At 39.0% G+C, this 26,916-nt stretch overlaps 1 protein-coding gene and 1 non-coding gene across 2 annotated transcripts in view; both read right to left on the reverse strand.

The window, feature by feature from the left end:
• The window catches only part of TNPO3 (transportin 3), a 100,067-nt gene that overhangs the window by 62,914 nt on the left and 10,237 nt on the right, over nucleotides 1–26,916 (reverse strand). The window contains exons 2-4 of the mRNA XM_070423870.1: nucleotides 3,485–3,685; nucleotides 2,491–2,564; nucleotides 1,181–1,337 (exon numbers count right to left, since the gene is read on the reverse strand). Coding sequence (XP_070279971.1) covers nucleotides 1,181–1,337; nucleotides 2,491–2,564; nucleotides 3,485–3,685 — 432 coding nt within the window. The remainder of the gene's footprint in view (nucleotides 1–1,180; nucleotides 1,338–2,490; nucleotides 2,565–3,484; nucleotides 3,686–26,916) is intronic.
• On the reverse strand, nucleotides 17,126–17,232 carry LOC139017162 (U6 spliceosomal RNA). Its single transcript, XR_011472814.1, has one exon. It is a non-coding gene; the product is annotated as a U6 spliceosomal RNA (small nuclear RNA).

Consider the following 26,916-nt stretch of genomic DNA (forward strand, 5'->3'; position numbering starts at 1 on the left):
TACAAGGGGAAGACAAAGTTTATAACAGAGAAATCAGACTGTCATCATCTTAATCCAGTCAATGCTAGCATCAGAAATGAAAGGCCAACCAAAAAGTATTTATATTCTGATAAGATGTACATGAAGTAGCTGTGATGTAGTCTAGCCAAAAATATTTTACCTTTAAATTAACCATCAAGCCTTTCGTCTTTCTCAACCGGGGTTCTGGGAAAGAATTAAGTCCTGCAGAAAATGATTTTTAGTAACTATTTCCTCAATTATCCCAAGGATGGTATATAATAGCTGGTACTATTATTAATGCATTGGAAATAATTCATTACATACAATGGATGCATTAATATCATTAAGGCTTAATTCTCTTGAGGAATCCCTATGAAGTAAGTCTGGCTTTGGATATAACTTCCAAATAGATGACTTACAGAGAACAGAAAAACAAACTAAATGAAACAAAGACAAAACAATCAGAAAATTCAGAAGGTAAGGTATTTTATAAAACAACTGGTCCAATCTCTTCAACAAATCAGTGTCATTTTGAAAAAGGGATAGAGAGACTATGATTAAGAATCATAATAACCACCTGGCCATTGTGGCTCAATGGTTGAGTGTCCACCCATGAACCAGGAGGTCATGCTTCAATTCCCGGTCAGGGCACATGCCCATGTTGCAGGCTTGATCCCCACTGCAGGAGGCAGCCAGTCAATGATTCTGTCTCATCATTGATGTTTCTATCTCTCTTTTTCTCTGAAATCAATAAAAAAAATATATTTTTAAAAAGAATCATAATAGCCCTAGCCAGTTTGGCTCTGCTCAGTGCACAGAATGTCGCCAAAGGGCCCCTGGTTTGATTCCGGTCAAGGGCATGTACCATGGTTGCAGGCTCCTCCCGGCCCAGGCCTTGGTCAGGGCGTGTGCAGGAGGCAACCAATCAATGTGTTTCTCTCACATATTTCTCTTTCTCTCTCTCTTCCACTCTCTCTAAAAATCAATTTTTTAACATATGCATTTGGAAAGCCTACTTTATTATATAATGGTCTTTCAGCTTTAATGGAGGATAGACGGACACCCCCTTGCCCAAATTAGTCTTTTATATCGAGGTTTTACTATAATGAAACTGAAGAACAAAATAACCACCATGGCTTTTTGCTCCTACACAGCAACTTCATATTTCAAACCTACTCACCAATAGAGATACCACTGTACTAGAGTAGAAGGCCAAATCTTCTATTATTTCTGTGCGTCGGTTAGCTCCAATTCGTAAGGAACGACTATGTACTTCTTCAGGTAACACTGTAAGGATCTCCAGCAGAAAAGGCAGAGAAGTCACATCATTGCTATATCTAGAAAAGAAAGGAGAGACATAAGATACTTAGAGTCAGAAAGAACACAATCACATAAGGTAACAAGAACCATCAGAATAACCTATGACAACAACTTTTGAAGGGTATCTGAAAACCAAAATTTCAACTTGCATAATCTTTGACCCAACAATTTCACTTCCAGATATATTTCTCAGAAAAATCTCATAGGTACATACAAAGATGTGCCCTGCAGTACTTCTTTATAACAGTAAAAACATTGGGAAAACATAAAGGTCCCTCATAATTAAACAAGATAAAAAAGGTTCCAAGTTATACAACAGAACATACATAGCCATTATAATGAGATACCTATCTATGTCATAACAGGAAAAGATATCCAAAGATATAAGTGATAAAAGTATATGAAACATATTACATGAGTGAACAAATACATATATATGCATATGTATAATATAATATGTGTACTCTTATTTATTATAAAATGCTTAAAGGAAAATCTAGAGGGCTATATAGTCAATCATTAATATGAAATATAGGAATAAGGAGAAAAAAGGTGTTTGCTTTTTACTTTGAAATAAAATAAACTATCCATATAAAGTCTTTAATGACACACTATGCTTGGAGGTAAAAAGGACATTCACTAAGTTCAAAAATAATTTCCTGACCAAATGCCAAAATGCAAACAAATATCAAGATTATCTTGCCAAGACCATGAGGAAATGCTTTATTCAAAGTAGCAGGCTCCATGTATCTAAAAATAATGTTGTCCCTGTGATAGACATGAAACACACCCCAATTAGTAAGAACGTATACTCACAACAATTTACAATTTTCAATTTGTTATCATCTTAAACATCCTAAAATATTTGTATAGAATTGCTGATTTATCAATGAGAGTGATCCATTAGGCAATAAAAAGACTTTGCTGCAGTTAATTCAAGTGATGTGTGTGCATGTAAATTATGAGGGTCTTTTATGTTCCACATGACATATTTTTATAGCATTTAAATTTTAAATGATTTTCTTTTAACCTAACAACGGTTAATAATAAATAATTATATGTTAAGAGTTTGGGGAAATAGTGCAAATGTCTAGCTATTGCTAACAAATTTCTCTGTGTAGGTTTATAGTAATCCCAAATGCTAGCATACAGTCAATACAAGTTACTTACTTTTCCACCAATGTTTGTACACACCCCTTCCATGAAGGCATCTGTAGGGCAAGGTCTGCTATTGCTAAAGCCAGCTGAATAAGAAGAGAAATTAAATAAATGAATAGAACAGATGAACAGAAATAGGGTTACCATCAGTATTAATTGACAAGAAACAAAATTTCTTCCAAACAATAAGAAGAATGACACCCACAACTATCTATATCATACACACTCTCCCAGGTTAGCTACAAATTACTGGGATTTAAAGGTAAACTTTAAAAATGAAAAAAAAAAAAAAGAAGAAGAAGAAGAAGAAAGAACAGACAATAGATTTTCCTCAAGATATAACAATACTTACTTTTATTTGGCAATACCATAGAACTTCATGGACAGAGAAATTTTACTTTGTCAAAAAGCCAAAGCTACTGACAAAGTCAGCCCATTGACTCACTCCTCAAGTAATGAATTGCCATTTCCCATCTTCAAGACTCATGCAAAAGCCTCCTTCCTCTTCAAGGGCACTTCTATGCCAGGCAGAGAACACATATGTATGTATTCACTGAAGCTTCAGTTTTCCTTCCTAAAGTTATTTCCCTGTCTAAGGGGGAAAGGCCAAATGCTCTACTTCACCATTTCATTCATGACACTTTTATTAGCCAATCAGTCCAGAAAAGATTTTTTTAAAGGCAACTACATAGACCGCTGGCCCAGAATAGCACAGTATTTTCATCATCTGCAATTTTAAGAAGGGGTGGAGGGGGGGCACATGTGGCTGTCTATGAAACCTATACTCAACTCCCCCAGTCCCAGTATTTGCTAGTTTAAAATGAAGTCTAAGATTAATACAAAATATTTAAATTTTCACTTTCTATCCACTTATAAGAATATAGCAATTATTATATAATAAAGTTGTTAACATTACTTCACATGGTCTGGCAATGTTAATAAAAATTAATTTGATATCCAAATGGTCTTCTTAACAAATTTCCCTAATGAGAAGCATAGGCTTTACCTGTGTTACAATGACAGGTGACAAGTCTTTCAAGTTCTGGATATGGGTTAGCAGTGAGTCCCGTAAAGAGGCATGAGAGTCTGTGGGGAGCTCGTAAAATGAGGTCTGAATCTTCATTTTCATGGTCTGTGCAGCAAAATAGCATGATTCTACATCCTGTCGAATCTGTAGCAACTGGTCTGAAATCTCCCATGCATGAACCTGAAAGGAGATCAAACAAAATGTCATAAGGACTGCTTTTCTAAATGAATTTAATATTAACAACCTATATACCAAAGTATAATGAAAGAAAAATCTGACAAACTAAATTATCCACTAATCAGCCAATACTTAAAATTTATAGGCTCTATTAAACAAAAATATGACCTAAACTCTTCTGACTAATTCTAGGAAAGCATAAGAGTTATCAACTGAATCAAAAAATCTAAACCTGCTGTTAGAATCATTAATTGTGTAGGGAGGAGATTATGAAGAAAAATGTCCCAAAAGTTTCTACTAAAGCTAAAATGTCACTGCATAACTTTCCAACCCTAATGTATAGCTTGGCTGTTTCTTCTTTTTTCCACTTAAAATAAATAAGCTTTGTTCACTCTGAGAATTGAGTCTGGAACCTAATTTAGTATATTAATAAACAGGAAACATTTCAATCTTTTGTTCCTGAATAAAACCTCAGAAAAACTCTCATCCCAAGTCAATATCTCACATAATTAAATTATTTTTATATATTTGGCAAAGTACTATTCATGCTATTAAAATCATTTTCAAAGGAGAAAATAAGTGTTTGTATAGAAATAATAAAGAGAACAAAAGCATAGAATTTGGTCCCTAACAGCTAGTCATAGTTATAAAATGGATTCCTATTTTGAAAGATAACTTTTGAGAATAAAATCGAGCAGCACACAATAGGCAACTAATTAACAACTGGCCATCTAAAGCAATTCTATACCAAACTTCCTCTTCATGGGAAAAGGCTAAAATGGACTGGCAATGATGGACTGAAAAAAATTTTCAGTCTTAATTCGGAAATAGAGTTAATGTGAAGAGAAATCACACAGATTTACCTAGACAATTTTTTATGAAGATAGAGCACTTCACAACTAATATATAGTGATTTTTTAAATTATTATTTCAGAGAGGAAGGGAGAGAGAGAGAGAGAGAAACATCAATGATGAGAGAGAACCATTGATAAGCCATCTCCTGCATGCCCCCTACTGGGGATCGAGACAGAAACCCTGGCATGTGCCCTGACCGGGATTCAAATTGTGACCTCCTGGTTCATGGGTTGACGCTCAACCACTGTGCCACACTGGCTGGGCTATAGCTATTCTTCAAGATCTTTCCAAAGATAAACAGGAAGTCAAGGGAGAAAAAGGTAGAATAAATGCCTATATAAGTTTCCAAAGTAAACTAAAAATAGAGACCCTGAAATTCACCACAGGTTTATTGAAATAAAACTTCACTTTAAATCAGTAAGTTGGTGGAATATAAGCATGAAACATAAACTTCTTTCTAGATCATATTATTTTATATTTTTTGGAAGTTGTACCCCAGCATGTTGCAAAAAATCTCCCAGCCACATAATTTTTAGTGATTCATTATCCAACCAGTAACTCAACTACATCTGCTACTTAATATGCCATTAAAATATATTTTGCTCAAAATGACACTTAAAAAAAAAAAAGATTATATGAAGCCTTGAAATCTCCATAAATGCCCTCATAAAAACAGTATTTATGCAGTAAAACTAAAGAACTGTGGACATTTATAACAAAACTAGGTGTTACCTAGTTATCTCCAAGAACCCCAAATTTTAAGTGGTTGGGGACAAACCAGTGACATCAATAAGACTTGTAGAGTTTCAGCTTCAGTAGAAGCAGAAGTAGAAGGAAACAACAGGTAGCTAATGGATCTAAGAGCAGATGAACAACAAAAGAGCCAACAGGTATTCACTAGAAAGCACAGGGAGCCAACTTGAGGACTATATTTGAAAATGGAAGAGGTTTTGGTGGGTAGAAAAGGTGAATGAAAGAGGTCTACGTAAGGGCTAAAGAGATGGAAATCTCTATAAACTCTTGAAACTGAAGAGCTAGGACAGGGCTCTAAACTGAGAAGTAGTATGAACAGAATCAAAATTATACAGGACAAGTACAATCGAGACAAAGGGAACAAAGGAGAAGGTTAACAAAGCTAGGAAATGTTAAAAATAAACCACCGTGTTTGTAAATACTACCTGAAAACAACGGAAAAGGAAGCTCTTTAAATTTGAAAATACTATCCTTAACCATGCCTTCTAAAAGTTCAAAAAAAACTAATCTCACACAAAAATAAGCAAATGGCCTGGCCAGTGTGCCTCAGTGGTTGAGGATCAACCCATGAACCAGGAGGTCACAGTGTGATTCCCAGTAAGAGCACATGCTCAAGTTGTGGGCTCGATCCCCAGTGGGGGGCATGCAGGGGGCAGCCAATCAATGATTCTCTCTCTCCCTCTCCCTTCCTCTCTCTAAAGTCAATAAAAATATATTTAAAAAAATAAACAAATGAAGTCAAATGCCATATATACAGAAGTGGTTGAGAAGAAAATAATGAACAGAATAATATTCCTACAAAAAAAGTAGGCCAGAAAAACATTTTAAAAATTAGCCTGAAGTCCAAAGGACAGAACAGTCAACCTGAAAGAGCTTCCAATGGCCACAGTTAGAAAATCTGGGGTAATAAAATTAATTATGATAGTATTAGATTATAACTAAAAAATAAAACAAATATCCTTGAGTCATACAGGTGTGAAAAACAACTGAATAACTGTTGAGGCGTTATTTATAGGCTGTAAGACACTTTATATCCTATGCTAGGTAATGAATGTAGAAGGAATGAGAAAAATAGAAACACTACAGATAATAACTGCTACTGGCAAGATTCATGTATAAATGATAAAATTAGTGGGTGAAACTTTAAAGAGAAACATGATATATCAAAGTATCTCCCCAAAATATTTGTTACTGTGGTGGTTTTACATTATGTCCACAAATTCTTTGACACTTACCATGTAAGAACTCAGACTACTCTGCCGGAGAGACAATGTACAAGACCAGGAAGTCTCTGGAAAGTCATGGAAAGCAAGAGGAGCCCAGCTAAGTCCAGCCTTCCAGCCATTCCTACCAGTGTCAAGCATGTAAATAAAGCCATCTCAGAACCTCCAGACCAGCCCATCCACCAAATGGATGCCTCATGGAGCAGAATTATCTTCCACGGAGCCCTGCTTGAATTCGTGACCTACAAAGTTATGAGACACAATGAAATTGTTTTTGTTTTAAGTCACTATGTTTTGAGGTAATTTGTTTCACAGTAGTAGATCATGAGAACAGACAATCAGTATGTGCATCCTGATGAAAAAACAGGATCCAATGACAATTACTTCAAATCATTCTGTGTCTCATCAAGCCTTTGGATCCAGCTGGCAATTTGCAGGAAATACAGAAGAGAGTAGAACTGCATCATACTGCAATCATCAAAATCTAGACCATAGGGAAACTCAGCAAGTCAAATGACCCAGATTCCTCAACAGATAAATAATCCACACACAGAGAAAGAACCCATAGATTAAAAGACACTCAGAAGATATTTTTAAAACAAATAGCAGGATCAAAGTAATGTGGAAGAATACCCACTTGGGTGATAAAACCATAAAGATAAACAAAGAAGGGATTACTATGAAAGGACAGTGGATACTTTTAGGGAGAGGAAGCAGTTATTTCAAACAGGCCACAAGGAAGACTTCTAGAGTGGACAGTGAAGTTCTATTTCTTGACTTGGTAGTGTCTATATGAACACTGTATACAGTAATTCATTAAGTTATACATTTTTTTCTATATCTGTTTAAAAACAGAATAGACAAAACAAAACAAAAATAATATTGCCTATTAAGCTGAACTAGTCTGAAGTCTTCTCCCAAGTGAAACCTTTCAACCCACTAGAGATCAGGACCCTGTGAAAAAGTTAATTGATTGTGCAGCGTTATGTTGTGCTTTAATCTGAATGGCAGAAACTAGCAAAAAATACCAACTGATCATGCTGGGTTATATATATTTCTGACCTAAACATTTCTATCTCCTTAAAAGAAGAGGTCTCAAAAATGAAGGACAGAACCAAAAGTCAAAACAAAACGAAAATACTATTTCCTTCTGGGGGTAGGGATGCAAAGATTTATTTTTCAAGCACCTTTAATGTCTGAATATTTAACATATCCTTTGGAATTGCCTTTAAAAATAAAGATGGATTTGTATTCCTAATATGGAAAGATCTCCAAATATACAATTGAAAAACAGATACAAGAACAGATTTGTAAGATCCTTTTTGTAAAAATTTAATTTACACTTTTTTTTAGAAAGTGTAATAAAGCTTTTTTTAAAATTGATTTTGAGAGAAATATCGATTTGTTGTTCCACTTATTTATGCAATATTGATTGATTCTTGTATGTGCCCTTAAAGGGGATCAAACCAACAACTTTGGTTTATCTGGACAACACTCTAACCAACTGAGGTACCCAGTCAGGAAATAGAAAGTGTAGTGAAGCTTTGTAACACATAGGAGTTAGTTTTATGCTCTATATCAGGGGTCCTCAAACTACGGCCCGCGGGCCACATGCAAATACAAATATTGTATTTGTTCCCGTTTTGTTTTTTTACTTCAAAATAAGATATGTGCAGTGTGCATAGGAATCTGTTCATAGTTTTTTTTTAAACTATAGTCCGGCCCTCCAACAGTCTGAGGGACAGTGAACTGGCCCCCTGTTTAAAAAGTTTGAGGACCCCTGCTCTATATGCTCCCTAAGCAACTTGACGCTATCATTCTCATAGCATTTATCAGGTGTTTCAACTTTGGTTATAACATACTGAATGGCATTACACCAATTTTCCATCCTAAAACAAGTACAAAAGATGAATAAAAAAGAGCTTCTTTGAGGACATCAAAGCTGTCAAGACAGCTTGAACATGAAGCTGCAAATTCCAGAGATGAAAGAGAAAAGCACAGAGTTCAGCCCAATATTTAGCTCCACTTTCTCATAGGAAAAAGCATTTGCCTATTTCAAAGTGGAAGACAAGAGGCTAAAGAGCCTTGGGCAGTCTCATAAGACTGGGGAGATGAAAACAAATTTAGGGCACACCAAGGAAGAGGAGCCCTGGTAAATACTCCAGACTTTCAGTTGGGACTCAAGTGAAGAAAATAGGAACTACACCTCAAAAAAAACGGAAACATCTCCAAGGCAGACCAGATGACAGGCCACAATATAAGTCCTAATAAATATAAAAGAATTGAAATCATAGAAAGTATCTTTTCAAATCACAATGAAAATAATAAGGAAAACTGCAAAATTCACAAATATGTAAAAATTAAAAACATTTTAAAGCAACCATGGGGTTAAAAAAGAAATTTGAAAAAATCTTAAGACAAATGAAAATGGAAACAAAATACACCAAAACTTATGAGATGCAGCAAAAACAGTTCTAAGAGGGAAATGTATAGCTATTTACTCTTACGTTAAAAACAAAACACATCTCAAACCAATACCTAACTTTGTATCTTAAAGATCTAGAAAAAGAATACACTAAACCCAAAGCTAGCAAAAGGAAGGAAATAAAGATTAGAGCAGATATACAAAATCCAAGATTTGATTCTTAAAAAAACCAACAAAATTGACAAACCTTAGCTAAATTAACTAAAAGAGACAGAAATGAAATGACAATGAGGACATTACTACCAATTCTAAGAAAATAAAAAGGATTATAAGAAACTAGAGGCCTGGTGCCTAAGCTGTCAGCTGGACATCCTTAGCATTGCTGTGGAGGCGGGAGAGGCTCCCGCCACTGCCACTGTGCGCACCAGTTATGAGCCCGGCTTCTGGCTGAGCAGCGCTCCCCTTGTGGGAGTGCACTGACCACCAGGGGGGAGCTCCTGAATGGAGCGTCTGCCCCCTGGTGGTCAGTGTGCCTCATAGCGACCAGTCATTCCACTATTCAGTCTACCACTGTTCAGTCTATTTGCATATTAGGCTTTTATTATATAGGACTAGAGGCCTATTGCACGAAAAGATTCATGCAATAGGTCTTCCCTTCCCCTGGCTGCCTGCACCAGTTTTCCTTTGGCACCAGGGACCCAGGCCTTCGCTCTGGCCAGAGCTGCCTTCAAAGCCTTCCCTGCTCCCGCCGGAGCCACCTTCAGCCTTCGCTCTGCCACTTCCTGCCTACATATGCAAATTAACCGCCACCTTTGTTGGCGGTTAATTTGCATATCTCATTGATTAGCCTATGGGAAGTGTAGCGAAGGTACGGTCAATTATCCTGTTTGTCTATTATTAGATAGGACTAAATTTGTGCACTCGGGGTGGGGGGGTTCCCTCAGCCCAGCCTATGCCTTCTTGCAGTCTGGGACCCCTTGGAGGATGTCCACCTGTTGGCTTAAGCCCGCTCCCTGGGGGATTGGGCCCAAGCTGGCAGTCAGATATCCTTCTGGCAGCCCGGCAGCCCTCGGGGGATGTCCACTTACCAGCAGGGAGCAGACCTAAGCTGCAGTCGGACATCCTTAGTGCTGCTGAGGAGGTGGGAGAGGCTCCCACAACCACCGCTGTGCTGGCAGCCATCAGCCTGGCTTGTGGCTGAGCAGAGCTCCCCCTGTGGGAGCATACTGACCACCAGGGGACAGCTCCTGCATTGAGCATCTGCCCCCTGGTGGTCAGTGTGTGTCATAGTGACCAGTCATTCCCAGTCGTTCTGCTGTTAGGGTCAATTTGCATATTACCCTTTTATTATATGGGATAGAGGCCTGGTGCGCGGGTGGGGGCCGGCTGGTTTGCCCTGAAGGGTGTCCCATATCAGGGTGGGGGTCCCGCTGGGGTGCCTGGCCAGCCTTGGTGAGGGGCTGATGGGTGTTTACAGCTGGTCACACCCCCTTCAGGGTGGGGGTCCCCACTGGGGTGCCTGGCCAGTCTGGGTGAGGGGCTGAGGGCTGTTTTCAGGTTGGCCAAGACCCCTGGCAACAGAAGCTCCCAGCCTCTCCTTTTTTTCTTTTTCTTTAAATTTTTATTCTGGGATTTATTTACCTTCTATAATTGAAACTTTGTAGCCTTGAGAGGAGCTCAGAGCCAGCCACGGTGGGCGGAAGGGAAGCTTGGCTTCCTCCATTGCCAGGGGCAACTCATGCCTCCTGCTTGCTCCAGCTCCGTGGCCACGGCTGGCTGAAAGCAGGTATCTGGGGTTTATTTATCTTCTATAATTGAAACTTTGTTGCTTTGAGTGGAGCTCAGAGCCACTGCGGCAGGCAGGAAGCTTGGCTTCCTCCATCATTGGGGCAACCAAGCCTCCTGCTTGCTCCAGCTCCATGGCTGCTGGCCGCCATCTTGGTTGGGTTAATTTGCATATAGTCACTGTGATTGGCTGGTGGGCGCGGCTTAAGGCGTAGCAAAGGTACGGTGAATTTGCATGTTTGTCTTTTATTAGTGTAGATGCCATGGAGGAGAACCAAGATGCGGCCTCCCACAACCACATCAAAATTACAACTAAAATACAGAACAACCATCATTCAGAACATACTGAAATATGGCTCAATGGAAGTCCTAGAAAAGTGAAGTCCTTATAATTTCAGGCTGTAAAAACCAGTGGGGATTGTGGCTGAGTGACACAGAGGCTGCTGGAGACCCAGAAAGTTCCTCTTAAAGGGTCTGCGCGTGAACTTACTTGGACTCACTACCTCTGAACTCCAGCCCTTGGGCAGCGGCTTGGGGAGGTTCATGGGACATATGGGGAGGAATTAGATTGCCTGACATCGGAGCAAGAACTTGGGAGCGGCTTTCTCCCAGATAGGAGTGCTCACAGGGGTCATTGTTCCTATGCTGAGACCTCCCCCATTGCAGAGCTGACTGGAAGCCATATCTGGGTTTCCATCAGTCTAGCCCACACAGTTCGCTCCATTCTGGTGATTTCCTGAGGCCCCACCTCATCCAATTTGCAGCTCCACCCAAGCTTTCTGCAATGGCTTTCTCATATGGATGGCCTATCCTGGCTCAGGCTTCAGACTTGCCTAAAATCTCTTAAGAAAGCACCAGCTGCCAAAACCAGTTTGGCTCAGTGGATAGAGCGTCAGCCTGCGGACTGAAGGGTCCCAGGTTCGATTCCGGTCAAGGGCATGTACCTGGGTTGCGGGCACATCCCCAGTAGGAGCTGTGCAGGAGGCAGCTGATCGATGTTTCTCTCTCATCGATGTTTCTAACTCTCTATCTCTCTCCCTTCCTCTCTGTAAAAAATCAATAAAATATATTAAAAAAAAAAGAAAGCAGCAGCTGGCATCACCATGCCCCATAACTATCAATAAGAAGCCCAAGACCTGGCACTGATATCAGCCTGCCTGGCTTCACAGGTTGGTCTCGCCTGGGCACTTCAAAGCCCAACACAAGTAGCAGTCATCTGCAGATCACTCTGTAGCTCCTGCCCGCTGGCCCCAGGCAGTGGCTGAGTTTGCACCTCCCAGCAGGCCCCAGAGCCAGTGCACCCAGTAGACAGCTTCAGATCATACCAGATTACAATTGTACACATTCATAGCAACACACTCAAGGGACAGACTCAGTGAGCACTAAAGCCCCACTGAAGCAAGTCCTGCTGCATAGGTGTCTTCTGCACAACAGCTCTTCCACTGTAGTAACGGCTGGTCTTCACAGCCAACTGGCCTAGAGGTCAATTCTTCCCAGTGATGCCAACGTCAATTAAGGCTCAACTACAACAAGACTGCGCACACAGCTCACACGGGGGTGCACCTAGAGTGCCCAGCAAGGGTGACTGGGAGCCTGAGCCATTGGGCCCTACAGGACACCTACTACACAGGCCATTCTACCAATTCCAAGAGACATAGCAGCTCTACCTAATACATAGAAACAAACACAGGATACAAAGAAGCATGTCACAAATGAAAGAACACAAGAAATCTCCAGGAAGAGAACTAAATAAAACGGAAGCAAGCAAAATACTAGACACAGAGTTCAAAACAATGGTTATAAGGTTGCTCATGGATCTTAATGAGAGCTTCAAGGGACTTAGTGAGAATTTCAAGAACTTGAGTAAGAACATCAAAGACATGAAAAAGGAATGTAAGAAATTAAGCACATTCCCTCCCCCTAGCTGGTTTGGCTCAGTGGATAGAGCATCGACCTGTAGACTGAAGGGTCCCAGGTTCGATTCTGGTCAGGGGCACATGCACGGGTTGCTGGCTTGATCCAGCCGATCAATGATTCTCTCTCCTCGTTGATGTTTCAATCTCTCTCTCCCTTTCCCTTCCTCTCTGAAATCAATTAAAAAAAATTTTTTTAAAGGAATTAAGCACACTCTAATTGAAATAAAGAAAAATGTATAGGGATTCAACAGCATAGTAGAGGATTCTAAGAATCAAATCAATAATTTGGAATATAAAGAAGCAAAAAACACCTAATCAAAAGAGCAAAAAGAAAAAAAATCCAAAAATATTAAGACAATATAAGAAACCTCTGGGACAACTTCAAGCATAGCAACATTTGCATTATGGGATGCCAGAAGGAGAAGAGAGAGTGTAAGATGTTGAAAATTTATTTGGAGAAAAAAATAACAGAAACTTCCCTAACCTGGTGAAAGAAATAGACTTACAAGCCCAGGAAACCCAGAGAGTCCCAAACAAGAGGAACCCGAAGAGGCCCACACCAAGATGCATCATAATTAAAATGCCAAGGGTTAAAGACAAAGAGATAATCTTTTTTTTTTTTAATATTTTATTGATTTTTTACAGAGAGGAAGGGAGAGGGATAGAGAGTCAGAAACATCGATGAGAGAGACATCGATCAGCTGCCTCCTGCACATCTCCCACCAGGAATGTGCCCGCAACCAAGGTACATGCCCTTGACCGGAATCGAACCTGGGACCCCCCAGTCCGCAGGCCGACGCTCTATCCACTGAGCCAAACCGGTTTCGGCTAAAGAGATAATCTTAAAAGCAGCAAGAGAAAAGCAGTTAGTTACCTACAAGGGAGCACCCATACAACTGTCAGCTGATTTCTCAACAGAAACTTTGTAGGCCAGAAGTGAGTGGCAAGAAATATTCAAAGTGAAGAACAACAAGGGCCTACAACCAAGATTACTCTACCCAGCAAAGCCATCATTTAGAACTGAAGGTCAGATAGAGCTTCACAGACAAGAAAAAGCTAAAGGAGTTCATCACCACCAAATCAGTATTACATGAAATGTTGAAGAATATTCTTGAAGAAAAAGAAGGAGGAGGAGGAGGAGAAGGAGGAGGGGGAGAACAAGAACAAGAACAAGAACAAGAACAAGAACAAGAACAAGGAGGAGGAGGAAGAGAAGAAGAGATAAAAAAAATATGAACAATAAAATGGCAATAAATATATATCTACCAACTGAATCTAAAAATCACAATAAACGAACAAGGAATCTAGTGAATAAAATAAACTGATGAATAAAATAGAACCAGAGGCAATCGAAACGTTGCACAGACTGACGAATGGGTGGGAAGAGATTAACCAAAGATCTTGTATGCATATATGCATTACCTATGGACACAGACAATAGGTTGGTGAAGGCCTGGGTTGGGGTGGAAACCAGGTGTGTGTGGGGGGGGATAGGGGACAGCAAAGGGGGACCTATCTGTAATGCCCTATATGCATTTTTTAAAATAAACATTGAAAAAAATACTATGAACAGCTATAAACCAACAAATTAGATAATGTAGATGAAATATATTGTTGTCAATACTACCTAAAATGATTCACAGATTCAATCCCTATGAAAATCCCAATGACTTTTTTTTTTTTTTTGCAGGAACAGAAAAATCCATTAGAAAATCCATATGGATTCTCAAGGAACCCCAAATAGCCAAAACAATCTTTAAAAAGAACAAATTTGGAGATCTCACATTCCGATTTCAAAATGTACTATAAAACACAGTAATAAAAACAGTATGGTACTGGCATACAGACAGATATATAGACCACTGGGACAAAATCGAGAGCCTAGAAATAAACCCTCACAAATATGGTCAAATGATCTTCAACGAGGGTGCCAAAGCTAGAAAATGGGGAGAGTGTCTCTTCAATAAATAGCGAGTCTCTTCAACAAAAACTGCATAGCCATATGCAAAAGAAAGAAGTTGAACCCATATATAAAAATTAACTCAAAATGGATTAAAGACTTAAATATAAGACTTGAAACTATAACTCCCAAAAGAAAACATAAGGGGGTGGAAACTTCATGACATTAGATTTGATAATGATTTCATAGATATGACAGATACCAAAAGCACAGGGAACAAAAGCAACATTAGACAAATGGGAATACATAAACTTTAAAACGTCTACGCAGCAAAGGAAACAGTCAACAGAGTGAAAAGCAAATCATAGAATGGAAGAAAATATTTGTAAACCATCTATCTATATATTCCATCCGGAATATATAAAGAACTCATACAATTCAACAACAAAAATCCAAATCACCCAGTTTTAAAATGGGCAAAGGACTTGAAAAGACATTTCTCTAAAGATGATATAAAAATGGCCAACTAAAAATGCTGAACATGACTAGTCATCAGGAAAATGTAAATCAAAACTAAATTAGATATCACTTCACATCTCTTATGATAGCCCCTACACACACACCCCCCCCAGAAAATAAGTATTGGTGAAGATGAAGAGACACTGGAACTCTTCTGCACTGTTGGTGGGAATGTAAAACAGTACAGCCACTATGAAAAACAGTATGGAGGGCCCGGCTGGCATGGCTCAGTGGTTGATCATCCACCTATGAACCAGGAGGTCATGGTTTGATTCCCAGTCGGAGCACATGCCCAGGTTGCGGGCCCGATTCCCAGTGTGGGGCATGCAGGAGGCAGCCAATTAATGATTCTCTCTTATCATTGATATTTCTATCTCTCCCTCTCCCTTCCTCTCTAAAATAAATTCTTTAAAAAATTAAAAATAGAATTACCATATGATCCAGCAACTCCACTTCTGGGTCTATATCCAAAATAATTGAAAAATAAACCTTGAAAAGATATTTGCACATCTATGCTCATCACAGCTTTATTTACAATAACCAAAAGTTGAAAAAACCTCAAATATTCATGCTACAATATCAACAAACCTTGAGACATTATGCTAAGTAAAATTAGCCAGACACACACACAAAAAAAATATTGTAGCCGAAACCGGTTTGGCTCAGTGGATAGAGCGTCGGCCTGCGGACTGAGGGGTCCCAGGTTCGATTCCGGTCAAGGGCATGTACCTGGGTTGCGGGCACATCCCCAGTAGGAGATGTGCCGGAGGCAGCTGATCAATGTTTCTCTCTCATCGATGTTTCTAACTCTCTATCTCTCTCCCTTCCTCTCTGTAAAAAGTCAATAAAAAAATATTTAAAAAAAATATTGTATAATCCCAACTATATGAGGTACCTAGAGTAGTCAAATTCATAGAGAACAAAGTTAGAATTTTGGGTGCCAAAGGTTGAGGGGAGGGGATAATGAGGAGAGTTACTGTTTAATGAGTACGAAGTTTCAGCTAGAAAAGATGAAAAAGTTCTGGAGATGAATTGTGGTGATGGTGGTACAGCAATGTGAATGTACTTAATGCCACTGAAATTTACACTTTAAAATGGTAAATTTTATGCTAAGTATATTTTACCACCAAAAGGAGAGAGAGATCTGGTCCTATCATAAAGACCTGAGTGAAGAAAAAAAAATCATCTCAGGGAAATAGAATCATTTATAATCTCTTTAACTTTTCATAAATAGTATATACCTAATATCTATCAAACAAAATCAAGACTAAATGATAACAACAAAAGGAGCGGGGCAGACAATAGAAAATAACCTATCTACTAGTAAATAATGGAATTAGCCCAGCCGGTATAGCTCAGCAGTTGAGTATCGACCCAGGAACCAGGAGCCACTGGTTTGATTCCTGGTCAGAGCACATGCCTGAGTTGCAGGTTCAATCCCCTGTGGGGGGCGTGCAGCAGGCAGCTGATCAATGATGTTTCTCTCTCATTGATGTTTCTATCTCTCTATCTCTTTCCCTTCCTCTCTCTAAAAAAAAAAAATCAATAAAAAAATATTTTTAAAAATAATAATAATGGAATTATTGGATGAGAACTAAAATAACTGTGCTGTCTTAACAAAAGTGATAAAAAGTAACATCACCAATAATGTGACAGACACATTTTATGTGACTCCTGATGTGAGTCACTGAAAGCGACAAGTTGTCATGCATATAATTTTCTTCCAAAAAATGTTTAAGTTGAATACAATCAGAAGAAAACAACCAGACAAATCCAAATAGTAGGGCATATTAAAAACAAAGACAAAATGGGCCTGGAATTGTTTTTAATATTTTTTTTAATTGATTTTTTACAGAGAGGAAGGGAGAGGGATAGAGAGTTAGAAACATTGATGAGAGAGAAACATCGATCAGCTGCCTCCTGCACACCCCCTAGTGGGAATGTGCCCGCAACCAAGGTACATGCCCTTGACCAGAATCAAACCTGGGACCTTTCAGTCCGCAGGCCGACGCTCTATCCACTGAGCCAAACCGGTCAGGGCTGGAATTGTTTTTGTTTTTTTTTAAAAAAAATATGGAACGCTTTATGAATTTGTGTGTCATCCTTGCGCAGGGGCCATGCTAATCTTCTCTGTATCGTTCCAATATTAGTATATGTGCTGCTGAAGCGAGCACTGGAATTGTTTAATGTAGCTATTATACAAGGAAAAAAATATCCCTGGAACTAAAGAGACATAACAACTACAAGCAATACATTATCCTTGACTAAATCCTAGATCAGGGAAAATATAAAAATTGTAAAACTTTAAATCTATAACTGAAACAATTAGGAAATTGGAACATAACTATATATTAGATAATAACATTAAATCAATGTTAAATTTCTTGAGAGTGACAGTGCTTTTAGTTTAGTTTAGAAAAATGTCCTTGTTCTTACAAGATGTATATCAAAATGTTAGGTGTACAGTCCTGGCAAGTATGCTCAGTGGTTGGAGCATCAACCAGCACACCAAAGGGTCACAGGTTCAATCCCTGGCTCTGATTAGGGCTTGTGAGGGAGGCAATCGAGGTGTGTCTCACATCTATGTTTTTTTCTCTCTTCTCCCCTTCTTTCTTCCCTTCTACTCTCTCTAAGTATCAATGGAAAAAATACCCTCAGGTGAGGATTAACAACAAAAAAGTTTGGCGCACAGAATTACGAGGTCTGAAATTTATTCCAAAAGGTTAAAAAATACACATTCAGAGAACAAACAGGGGCAGAGAGAAATGGGGGTGGGGGGGGGGGGGGTGGAGCAAGATCAAATTGAGGAGAAGGGTATATTAGTGTTCACTGTACTATTCTTTCAAGTTACAAATTTTTCAAAATGAACATCTGGAGAAAAATAGCTGATTAATATATTCAACTAATTAGAAAACAAATGGAGACTTTCCATGAAGAAATAGAATCAATAAAAAGTAATCAAATGACAATCTAGAACTGGAAAATAGAGTAGCTTAAATTAAGAACCAAATGGAAGGTTTAAAAAACAAATCAGAAAAATGAAGAAAAGATTACCACACTAGAAAATAGATCAATAGAAAATAACAAGACCAAAGCATAAAAGTCAAACAGCGATGGAAGATAAAGATGGGAAGAATCCAGGCCCTGGCTGGTATGGCTCTGTTGGTTGGAGCATTGTCCCATATACTGAAAGGTTGTGGGTTTGGTTCTTGGTCAGGGCACATAAGTAGGTTGTGGGTTCAATCCCCAGTTGGGGCACATATGGAAGGCAACCAATCAATGGTCTCTAACATAATGATGTCTATATCTGTCTGTCTGTCTGTCTGTCTCTCTCTCTCTCAAAATCAATAAGCATATCCTCAAGTGAGGATTAAAAAAAAAAAAAGATGGGAAGAATACATCTGTAGCAAAACAAAGGAGGAAAAGATGCAGGGCACCAGGCAATCAGGTAATAAATATTCAGCTAAGCCCTAGCCAGTCTGGCTAAGTGGACAGAGCGTCGACCTGCAGACCAAAAAGTACTGGGTTCGATTCCAATCAAGGACAGGTACCCCAGTTGCAGGCTCCTCCCCAACCCAAACCCTGGTCAGGGGAGTACAGGAGGCAACCAATCGGTGTGTTTCTCTCACATCGATATTTCTCTCTGTCTTTCCCTCTCTCTCTAAAAATCAATGAAAAAAATCCTTGGGTGAGGAATTAAAAAAAAAAATTCATCTAAAATTACTAACAAATTGGCCCAGCTAGTGTGGCTCAGCCGTTGAGCGTCCACCTATGAACTAGGAGGTCACAGTTTGATTCCTGGTCAGGGCACATGCCCAGGTTACAGGCTTCATCCCCAGTGGGGAGAATGCAGGAGGCAGCCTATCAATGATTCTCTCTCTTCACTAATGTTTCTCTCTCCCTCTCCCTTCCTCTCTGAAATAAAAATCCTATATAATAAAAGCCTAATAGGCTAAGTGTCCGGTCCAGTCATCCATTCAACCAATCAAAGCATAATATGCTAATGATATGCTAAGGTGGCTCAACCACTCACTATGATGTGCACTGACCATCAGGGGGCAGTCGACCGGTCAACCGGTCGCTATGATGTGCACTGAGCGCCAGGGGGCAGACACTTCGACCGGTATGCCACCTCTCGAAATCAGGGCTGAGGGACCCTCCCCGCCCTCAGTGCACACATTTCGTGCACCAGGCCTCTAGTATAGATATAAAAAAATTACTTAACAAATTGATAAAGGCTGAGTGTGAGCTAGAATAAGCCTATAAAACTCCTGAGACTCAGACACAAGAGGACTTCACAACTATCTACAGGCTCTACTCCACAGACCTCAACCAGATACTCAGGGGAAAGATTTGGTTTGGGGTAGGAGATCAATAGAACACCTCCTTTGGTGGTGCTGTCCTGTAGAAGAGCAGCCTCGACTGCATAAAAAGCACAAAAAGCTCTGACTGGACCCTTCTCCCCTACTGAACAAAAGTCTTAAGCTGTGTGGAAGGGGCAGCAAATCATACCTCTCCAAGACACAGGTTAAGACCCACTGCTATTGCAGTAAGGGTACAAGAAAAAACTTCTTGCCCTGGCCAATGTGGCTCAGTTGGTTAAGTGTCATCCTGTACACCAAAAAGTCACTGTTCAATACCTGGTCAGGGCACATACCCAGGTTGTGGGTTTGGTCCCCAGTTGAGTTATATGTGGGAAGCAACCAATGTATGTTTCTTTCATCAATGTCTCTGTCTGTCTGTCTGTCTGTCTCTCTCTCTCATAAAAACATTAAAAAAAAAGAAAAAAATTTCTTCCCCTACAAGACAGGGCATAAAACAGTCTTGAGCCCATGATGCTATCTATCTATACCAGTGCTAACAGAAGTCTTCTACCAAAGAGGGAAGGGCAAAAAATTTTATCCTGCCCAAGACCTGCCAGATGCAAGGCAGAGCATGAATGCCATAGAGAACAGGATCACTGAGAAAGTCCCACCAATGAGAACAGGGCATATAACATTTCTGTCTCCTATACCCCTATACTAACAGACATACTAAAACACATCATACTCAACTTCGGAAAGCTAGAGATAAGGAGAAAATATTGGAGGCAGGAATCCTTTTCTATTACTGCCAAAGTAGCCTTGACTCTGCAAGAACTCAATTGTAGAACCTTGTATTATAATTACTTGGGCCTTTGTTCATCTTTTCTAATAGATTGTAAGGTCTTCAAAAGTAAAGAAAAGCTTAATTCTCTCTGCAGCTCTCAAATTATTTGGCCATAGAGGCACTTAAATAAAGTATATATTTTTTAAAATAAAGTATATTTTAAATTATTAAATATGAAGCAAGATGACAAGATACCATCATCTCCTAAGTCAGTAGCACAACTTTACTTTCCTAAACATGAAGCGCAGTCTTTTACTAGGTTGCTTAGACACTTAAAGGTTGGATGTCAGCTGTAAGAACAGAATCCAAAATGTTTACAGAGAGAAAGGGCAACAGAGACCAAGAAAATCAGTTCTTTACAGATCAAAAATAATAATAAAGGCCTTGAGAGGATGAGACATTTTTCATTCAGAATCCTCATTTGTAGAACTTCACTTGCCTTGCCCAGATGAAGACTTGGTTTGCTTTTGTTTTAAACATATATCTTGTTTCAGCAATGAGTAGCTGCTCAGGATTTTCCTAGCTAAAATCAGAAAAATTTTAGGTTAAATGAGAGGAGAGTCTCTTCTGGAACGAGCTTACTTTAAACTATTAACAGTATTTCTGGAAAAAAACACACAAAAAAACAGCGCTTAGCCCTGGGCAACTAAATCAAATATTTTCTAATGTTCATTATATTACTATCTAGTTGTTTAATTTTTTAATAAATTAAAATATAGATGGCAGCTATATGAAATTCCTAGGACAATTCTATAAGGAATTGGCCTTAGGAAAAAAAAAATCCCCATCTGCTCCTTGTGCAAATGTTTCAAGTAAAATCAAAATGAAGGAAGAGCTGTCTTTTCATTTCAAGTATCCCTATTTGTCTTTTTTTTTTCAATCCTCATTTGAGGATATTTTTCCCATTGATTTTTAGAGAGAATGGAAAGTTGGGGGGGGTGGGGGGGGGGAGAAACATCGATTGATTGCCTGTGCCCCGAGAATGAAGCCTGCAACCGAGGTAAATCAAACCTTAACCAAATCCAACCCACGATCCTTCAGTCCACGAGCTGACGCTCTAACCACTGAGCATAAATGGGCCATCCCTATTTATCTTGATGCTACCTCACCCACTGGTCAAAGGTGCCTCTCTTTTCAAATACTTGTTTTTTGGAATAAGAACAAAAGATAAGAGTGAGTTCTAAAGAAACTTCCCAAACTACCAAGTAAATTGTCAATGAAAAATTACCTGGGATGATACTGCCAGTATTATGTATTAATTTACTACTTTAAATTCCAGTTGGGCAACAGAAGCATCCACTGGTTGCTTCCCACACATAACAAGTAATCTTGTTTTGATCACTGAATCATAAAGAAAATGCAACCAAATCCTGATCCCAGGCACTATAGTACAGTGCTCACTGTTCTTCCCATCTGCTAAGCTGCAGAAGGAAGGAAGAGAAGGAAGGAAAGAAAAGGGCTTCTTTACAAGGAGAGAATAAAGCACTTACACTTCATAGGACTTTCTAGCCACAGATGCCAGGTGCTACCCACTGAAATCCAGGCTTGGACTAAACTCCACATTTCTGAAAGGACCATCTCAACCGAAGCCTGGGGCTCAGAGTCAGCAGGAGGAAGCTGCAGCTCCCACTAAACAGCACATTTCAAAGAGGCTGCAACAAGAGAACATTTTCCATTTAAGCATCTAATTCCAATCTTCCATTTCACAAAGCAGTAGCAGTAGCAGAACAGGCCTTTATATCAATTTTTCCCCCCAAAAGATATTTCCATGACTATGTGATGAATATGAAGCAGGCTATGGCCAGTAATCCTTTCACTAACATACTCTAAGTCTTTTATTATACTTCACAGCAAATCCTAATAGTTGCCCCTTTTTCCTTTAATGGTGCACTGTTGCTCAAAGACTCACTTCTATACCAACAGTTCTAAAACTGTCGAATCAATCAAAATCATTGAGCAGGTCCTCAACAATGCCAGCACACACCCAAATAGGAGCCCCTAACGATTCATTAGCTGCCAAGAATTAGAAGCAGATTAGGGCTGCTATTTAATCCTACATAAAAACTCCTCAAATCAAGCAGAATTACTTAAAATACTTCACTAAGGACAGAAGAGCTCTGGCAAACAGAAAAAGAGGTTCTGAAAATACAAATATTTCAATAAGCTTAAAAAGTAACATAAAAGTGCCAGGTTGTTGTACCTTTTAAAGCATTTCAATTAGTAAATAATATATTTACTAAGTAAAGACTTCCAAAGATTTATAATATATGGGGGGAGAGGGAACTAGGTTAGAGCAGAGTGAAAAGAACTTCTGAAAACAAAATACAACTGGCCTCTTTTGCCTCATGCTTAGGACTTACATAAAATCTGTCAAACAAGCAGCATAGCCTCTGCGCACCCCATAAACACTTGCTAAGTGGCCCCAGGCCCGGCACTAGTGGCAGCCTGCCTTGGCTTGCAGCTTGGTCTCTCCTGGGCACCTCCAAGTGCAGCATAAGTAGCAGCCATCTGCAGATTGCCTCAGGTGGCCCCAGGCAGGGCACAGGCGGTGGCTGACCTTGCAACTTCAGGGAGGCCCCAGAGCCAGTGCACCCAGTGAACAGATCACGCCAGTTTAGAATCCTACCACCTCCACAAGCAACACACTCAAGGGGTGAACTTGGTGAGCACCAAAACCTCACTGAAGCAAGTTCTGCTCTGTAGGATCCACTCCTGCATAGTAGCTCCTCCACTGTAGCCGCAGATAGTCCTTGTAGCACACTGGCCTGGGAGTTAATCCCTCCCAGAGACACCAACAACAATCAAGGCTCAACTACAACAGGACAGTGCACATAGCCCACATAGGGTACACCTGGAACACCCAGCTCAGGTGATTGGGGAGGCTGCGCCCCTAAGCCCTACAGGACACCTACTATACAAGGCCACTCTATCAAGTCCAGGAGAAATAGCATCTCTATCTAATACATAGACAAACACAGGGAAACAGCCAAAATGCAAGGACAAAGAAATAGGTCCCAAATGAAAGAACAGGAGAAATCTCCAAAAAGGAAAACTAAATTAAATGGAAGCAAGCAAACTACCAGATAAAGAGTTTAAAACAATTGTTATAAGGTTGCTCAAGGAACATATTGAGAACTTCAACAGCATGAAAAAAGACGTAGGAACCATAAAAGAACCAGGCAGAAATGAAGGATACACTAACTGAAAAGAAGGATAATTTGCAGGCAATTAGTAGTAGAGGATGCTGAGAATCAAATCAGCAATTTAAAATATGAGGAAGCAAAAAACACACAATCAGAAGAGCAAAAAGAATCCAAAAATATGAAGATAGTGTAAATTCAAGCATATCAACATTTGCATCATGAGGTTGCCAGGAGAAGAGAGACAGCAAGAAATTGAAAACCTATTTGAAAAAGTTAACAGAAAACTTCTCTAATCTGGTGAAGGAAATAGATACACAAGTCCAGGAAATGCAGAGAGTCCCAAACAAGAGGAAATCAAAGAGGCCCACACCAAGACGCATCATAATTAAAATGCAAAAGGTTAAAGACAAAAAGAGAATCTTAAAAGCAGCAAGAGAAAAGCAGTTAGTTACCTACAAGGAAGCTCCCATAAGAATGTCATCTCATTTTTCAACAGAAGTCTGCAGGCCAGAAGGGAGTGGCAAGAAATATTCAAAGTGGGGGAAAAGCAATGACCTACTACCATGATTACTCTACCCAGCAAAGCTATCATGAAGAATTGAAGGACATATAAAGTTTCCCAGACAAGAAAAAGCTGAAAGAGTTTATCACCATCAAACCAGTATTACATAAAATATGAAAGGGTCTTCTTTAAGAAGAAAAGATCAAAACATGAACAATAAAATGGCAATAGGTATCTATCAAAAATTGAATGTAAAAATCAAAATAAACAAACAAGCAGAACAGAAACAGACTCACAGATAAAAAGAACATTTTGACAGTTGCCAGATGGGAGGGGAGATGGTTAAAAAAGATGAAAGGATTAAGCATTTGTACACCATAAGCGTCTACAGACACAAATGGTGGATCTTTTTAAATTAAATTCAAAATACCATGGCAGTTAACTGGTAAAAAAAAGTACAGGTTGATTATCAGACAATAGTCATGGGGAATATAGCCAATATTTTTTAATATATTTTATTAATTTTTTATAGAGAGGAAGGGAGAGGGATAGAGAGTTAGAAACATCAATGAGAGAGAAACATTGATCAGCTGCCTCCTGCACACCCTCTAATGGGGATGTGCCCAAAACCAAGGTACATGCCCTTGACCGGAATCGAACCTGGGACCCTTCAGTACGCAGGCCGACGCTCTATCCACTGAGCCAAACTGGTTAGGGCAGCCAATAACATTCTAATAACTATGTATGGTGTCAGATGGGTACAAGATTTATCGGGATGATCACTTAATAAATTATGTAATGTCTAATCACTAGGGTTTACACCTGAAACTAATATAATAGTGTTAACTGAAAAATAAAAAATGACTTAAAAAAATGTTAAACTATCAGTAAAACAACGTTTTAGACATATGCCCTGTAACAATGTGACCTAGATCTAGAAAATAAAAATCTCCCAAATCAAGAAAAAAGTCATTTTCATAAGACAGGTAAAGAAATTACAAGTCGCCGAAACCGGTTTGGCTCAGTGGATAGAGCATCAGCCTGCGGACTGAGAGGTCCCGGGTTCGATTCTGGTCAAGGGCATGTACCTGGGTTGCCGGCACATCCCCGGTGGGGGATGTGCAAGAGGCAGCTGATCGATGTTTCTCTCTCATCGATGTTTCTAACTCTCTCAATCTCTCTCCCTTCCTCTCTGTGAAAAATCAATAAAATATATTTAAAAAAAAAAAAAAAGAAATTACAAGTCTAATTTACCTAAAATAGAGAAAGTGATTTTTTAAAGTCAGTCAATTATCTTAAGTTTTTGTATCTAATTCTTTATGAGAATTTTATAACTTGCTAGGTCTGTCACAAGTTATTCTCTTGTGCTTTTCTTAGACAGCACGGAGAGAAAGTAGTTGAAGAAATATTAAGAAAAATATAAGTTACAGGGCTCAAGACAGCCATCACTACCTAAAAATTGTATTTTTTATAACTTGTTTTTGCAAGACAGTCTGAAATACAGAAACCATGATGAAACGAAACTTAGCTAACACCTTTACCGCTGAGTAAACAGCCCCCACCTCCAAAAGCAGAGTGTAAACAAAAATAATTAAGCCACTAGCAAGCTTCAAGACCCATACAATATCCTTGTGTACACATAAATAACTTTTCTAGAAGCAAAACAAGCTCATTGATAGAGATAAGTTTAGCCATCCTCATAATTGAAAAATTAAAAGAAAGATATTATTTCCCTTATGCGAGAGAAGAGATTCCTGGTCAGAAACAATCCTTTAAAACACCATAAGCTATTCAAATTTCAGCAGAAATACACACTTTTCAAGTTAACTTTGGACGACATAGTGCTCATATACATTGTTCTATTTTGAGTTCAAAGAAAGGAATCAAGACCAAATGACAGCACTGCATACTGATGAAATCCCAGTGTGTCTGAGACAAGCATTTTCAAACAATCCTATGTCAAATGAATTTTGGCTCAAATCTGTACCCATCAGTCACACATAATATGGTACTGAGAAATCCTGCCAAAATTTTTTCATGACTAGTATAAAGAATCTGTATCTAATCTTGAGTCACATTTGTATGTGAATATTAACCTCAAGAACGCCCCTAAAAAAAAAAAAGATAAATAAATTTGGGTCCAAAAAAAACAACTTGGGCTGGGATTGACTGAAGCATAGTCCGTGGTAACAGCTTCACTGTGGGCTTTATAATTATACTAGGCAGCTCTGCTTTAAAAGTTAGAAAATGCCAAGCTTGAAATAATTTCATTTAATAAAGCAAATGACTAGCCCATGTGAGGGCTTCCTGAAAGACAAACATATAGAAAATGTATTTCCTTTACTTGCTGGTCTCTATTGCTGCCTATCTGAACAAGTTTTATAACAACTCATATACTAGTAAATCAGAGGAATGAGAGTATTAAGACCTACTGAGCATATGTTAGCATTGTGCTGAAGATTCAAGTTTTTCAATCTTATACAAATGTCAGATGTTTAACTCAAAGTATTGTAAAAAATGCACTGAAATGTTACAAAATTCTGAATGCTTATGTACAAACTTGTACTTTCAAATCTAGTTCAAATCTATATTCTGCTTTGGGGCTGAAAAGAATTGTGCTATAGGCTTGAAAAGAAATAAGTAAAAACCATAATGTAAACTTTTTAAGAAATTTTCTTACCAAAAGAAAAAAAATACATGTTTCATAATATTTTTATTTTTGGAACTCTACCAGAAAGAAGAAAATTAAGAGTCTAGCCCTAGCTGGCTTGGCTCAGTGGATAGAGCATCGGCCTGCGGACTGGAGGGTCCTGAGTTCGATTCTGATTAAGGGCACATGCCTGGGTTGCGGGCTCAATCCCCAGTAGGGAACATGCAGGAGATAGCCGATCGATGATTCTCTCTCATCATTAATGTCTATCTCTCTCTCTCTCCCTTCCTCTCTGAAATCGATAAAAATATATTTTAAAAAAATTAAGGGTCTACAGCCCTGGCCAGTGTTGCTCAGTAGTCAACGACAGCTAGTGCACCAAAGGGTTGCAGGTTCAATTCCTAGTCACAGGCAC

Source organism: Myotis yumanensis, unplaced genomic scaffold, assembly GCF_028538775.1.
Source record: "Myotis yumanensis isolate MYYU_CA2020_CCGP unplaced genomic scaffold, mMyoYum1.0.hap1 SCAF_9, whole genome shotgun sequence".
Taxonomy (NCBI): Eukaryota; Metazoa; Chordata; class Mammalia; order Chiroptera; family Vespertilionidae; genus Myotis; species Myotis yumanensis.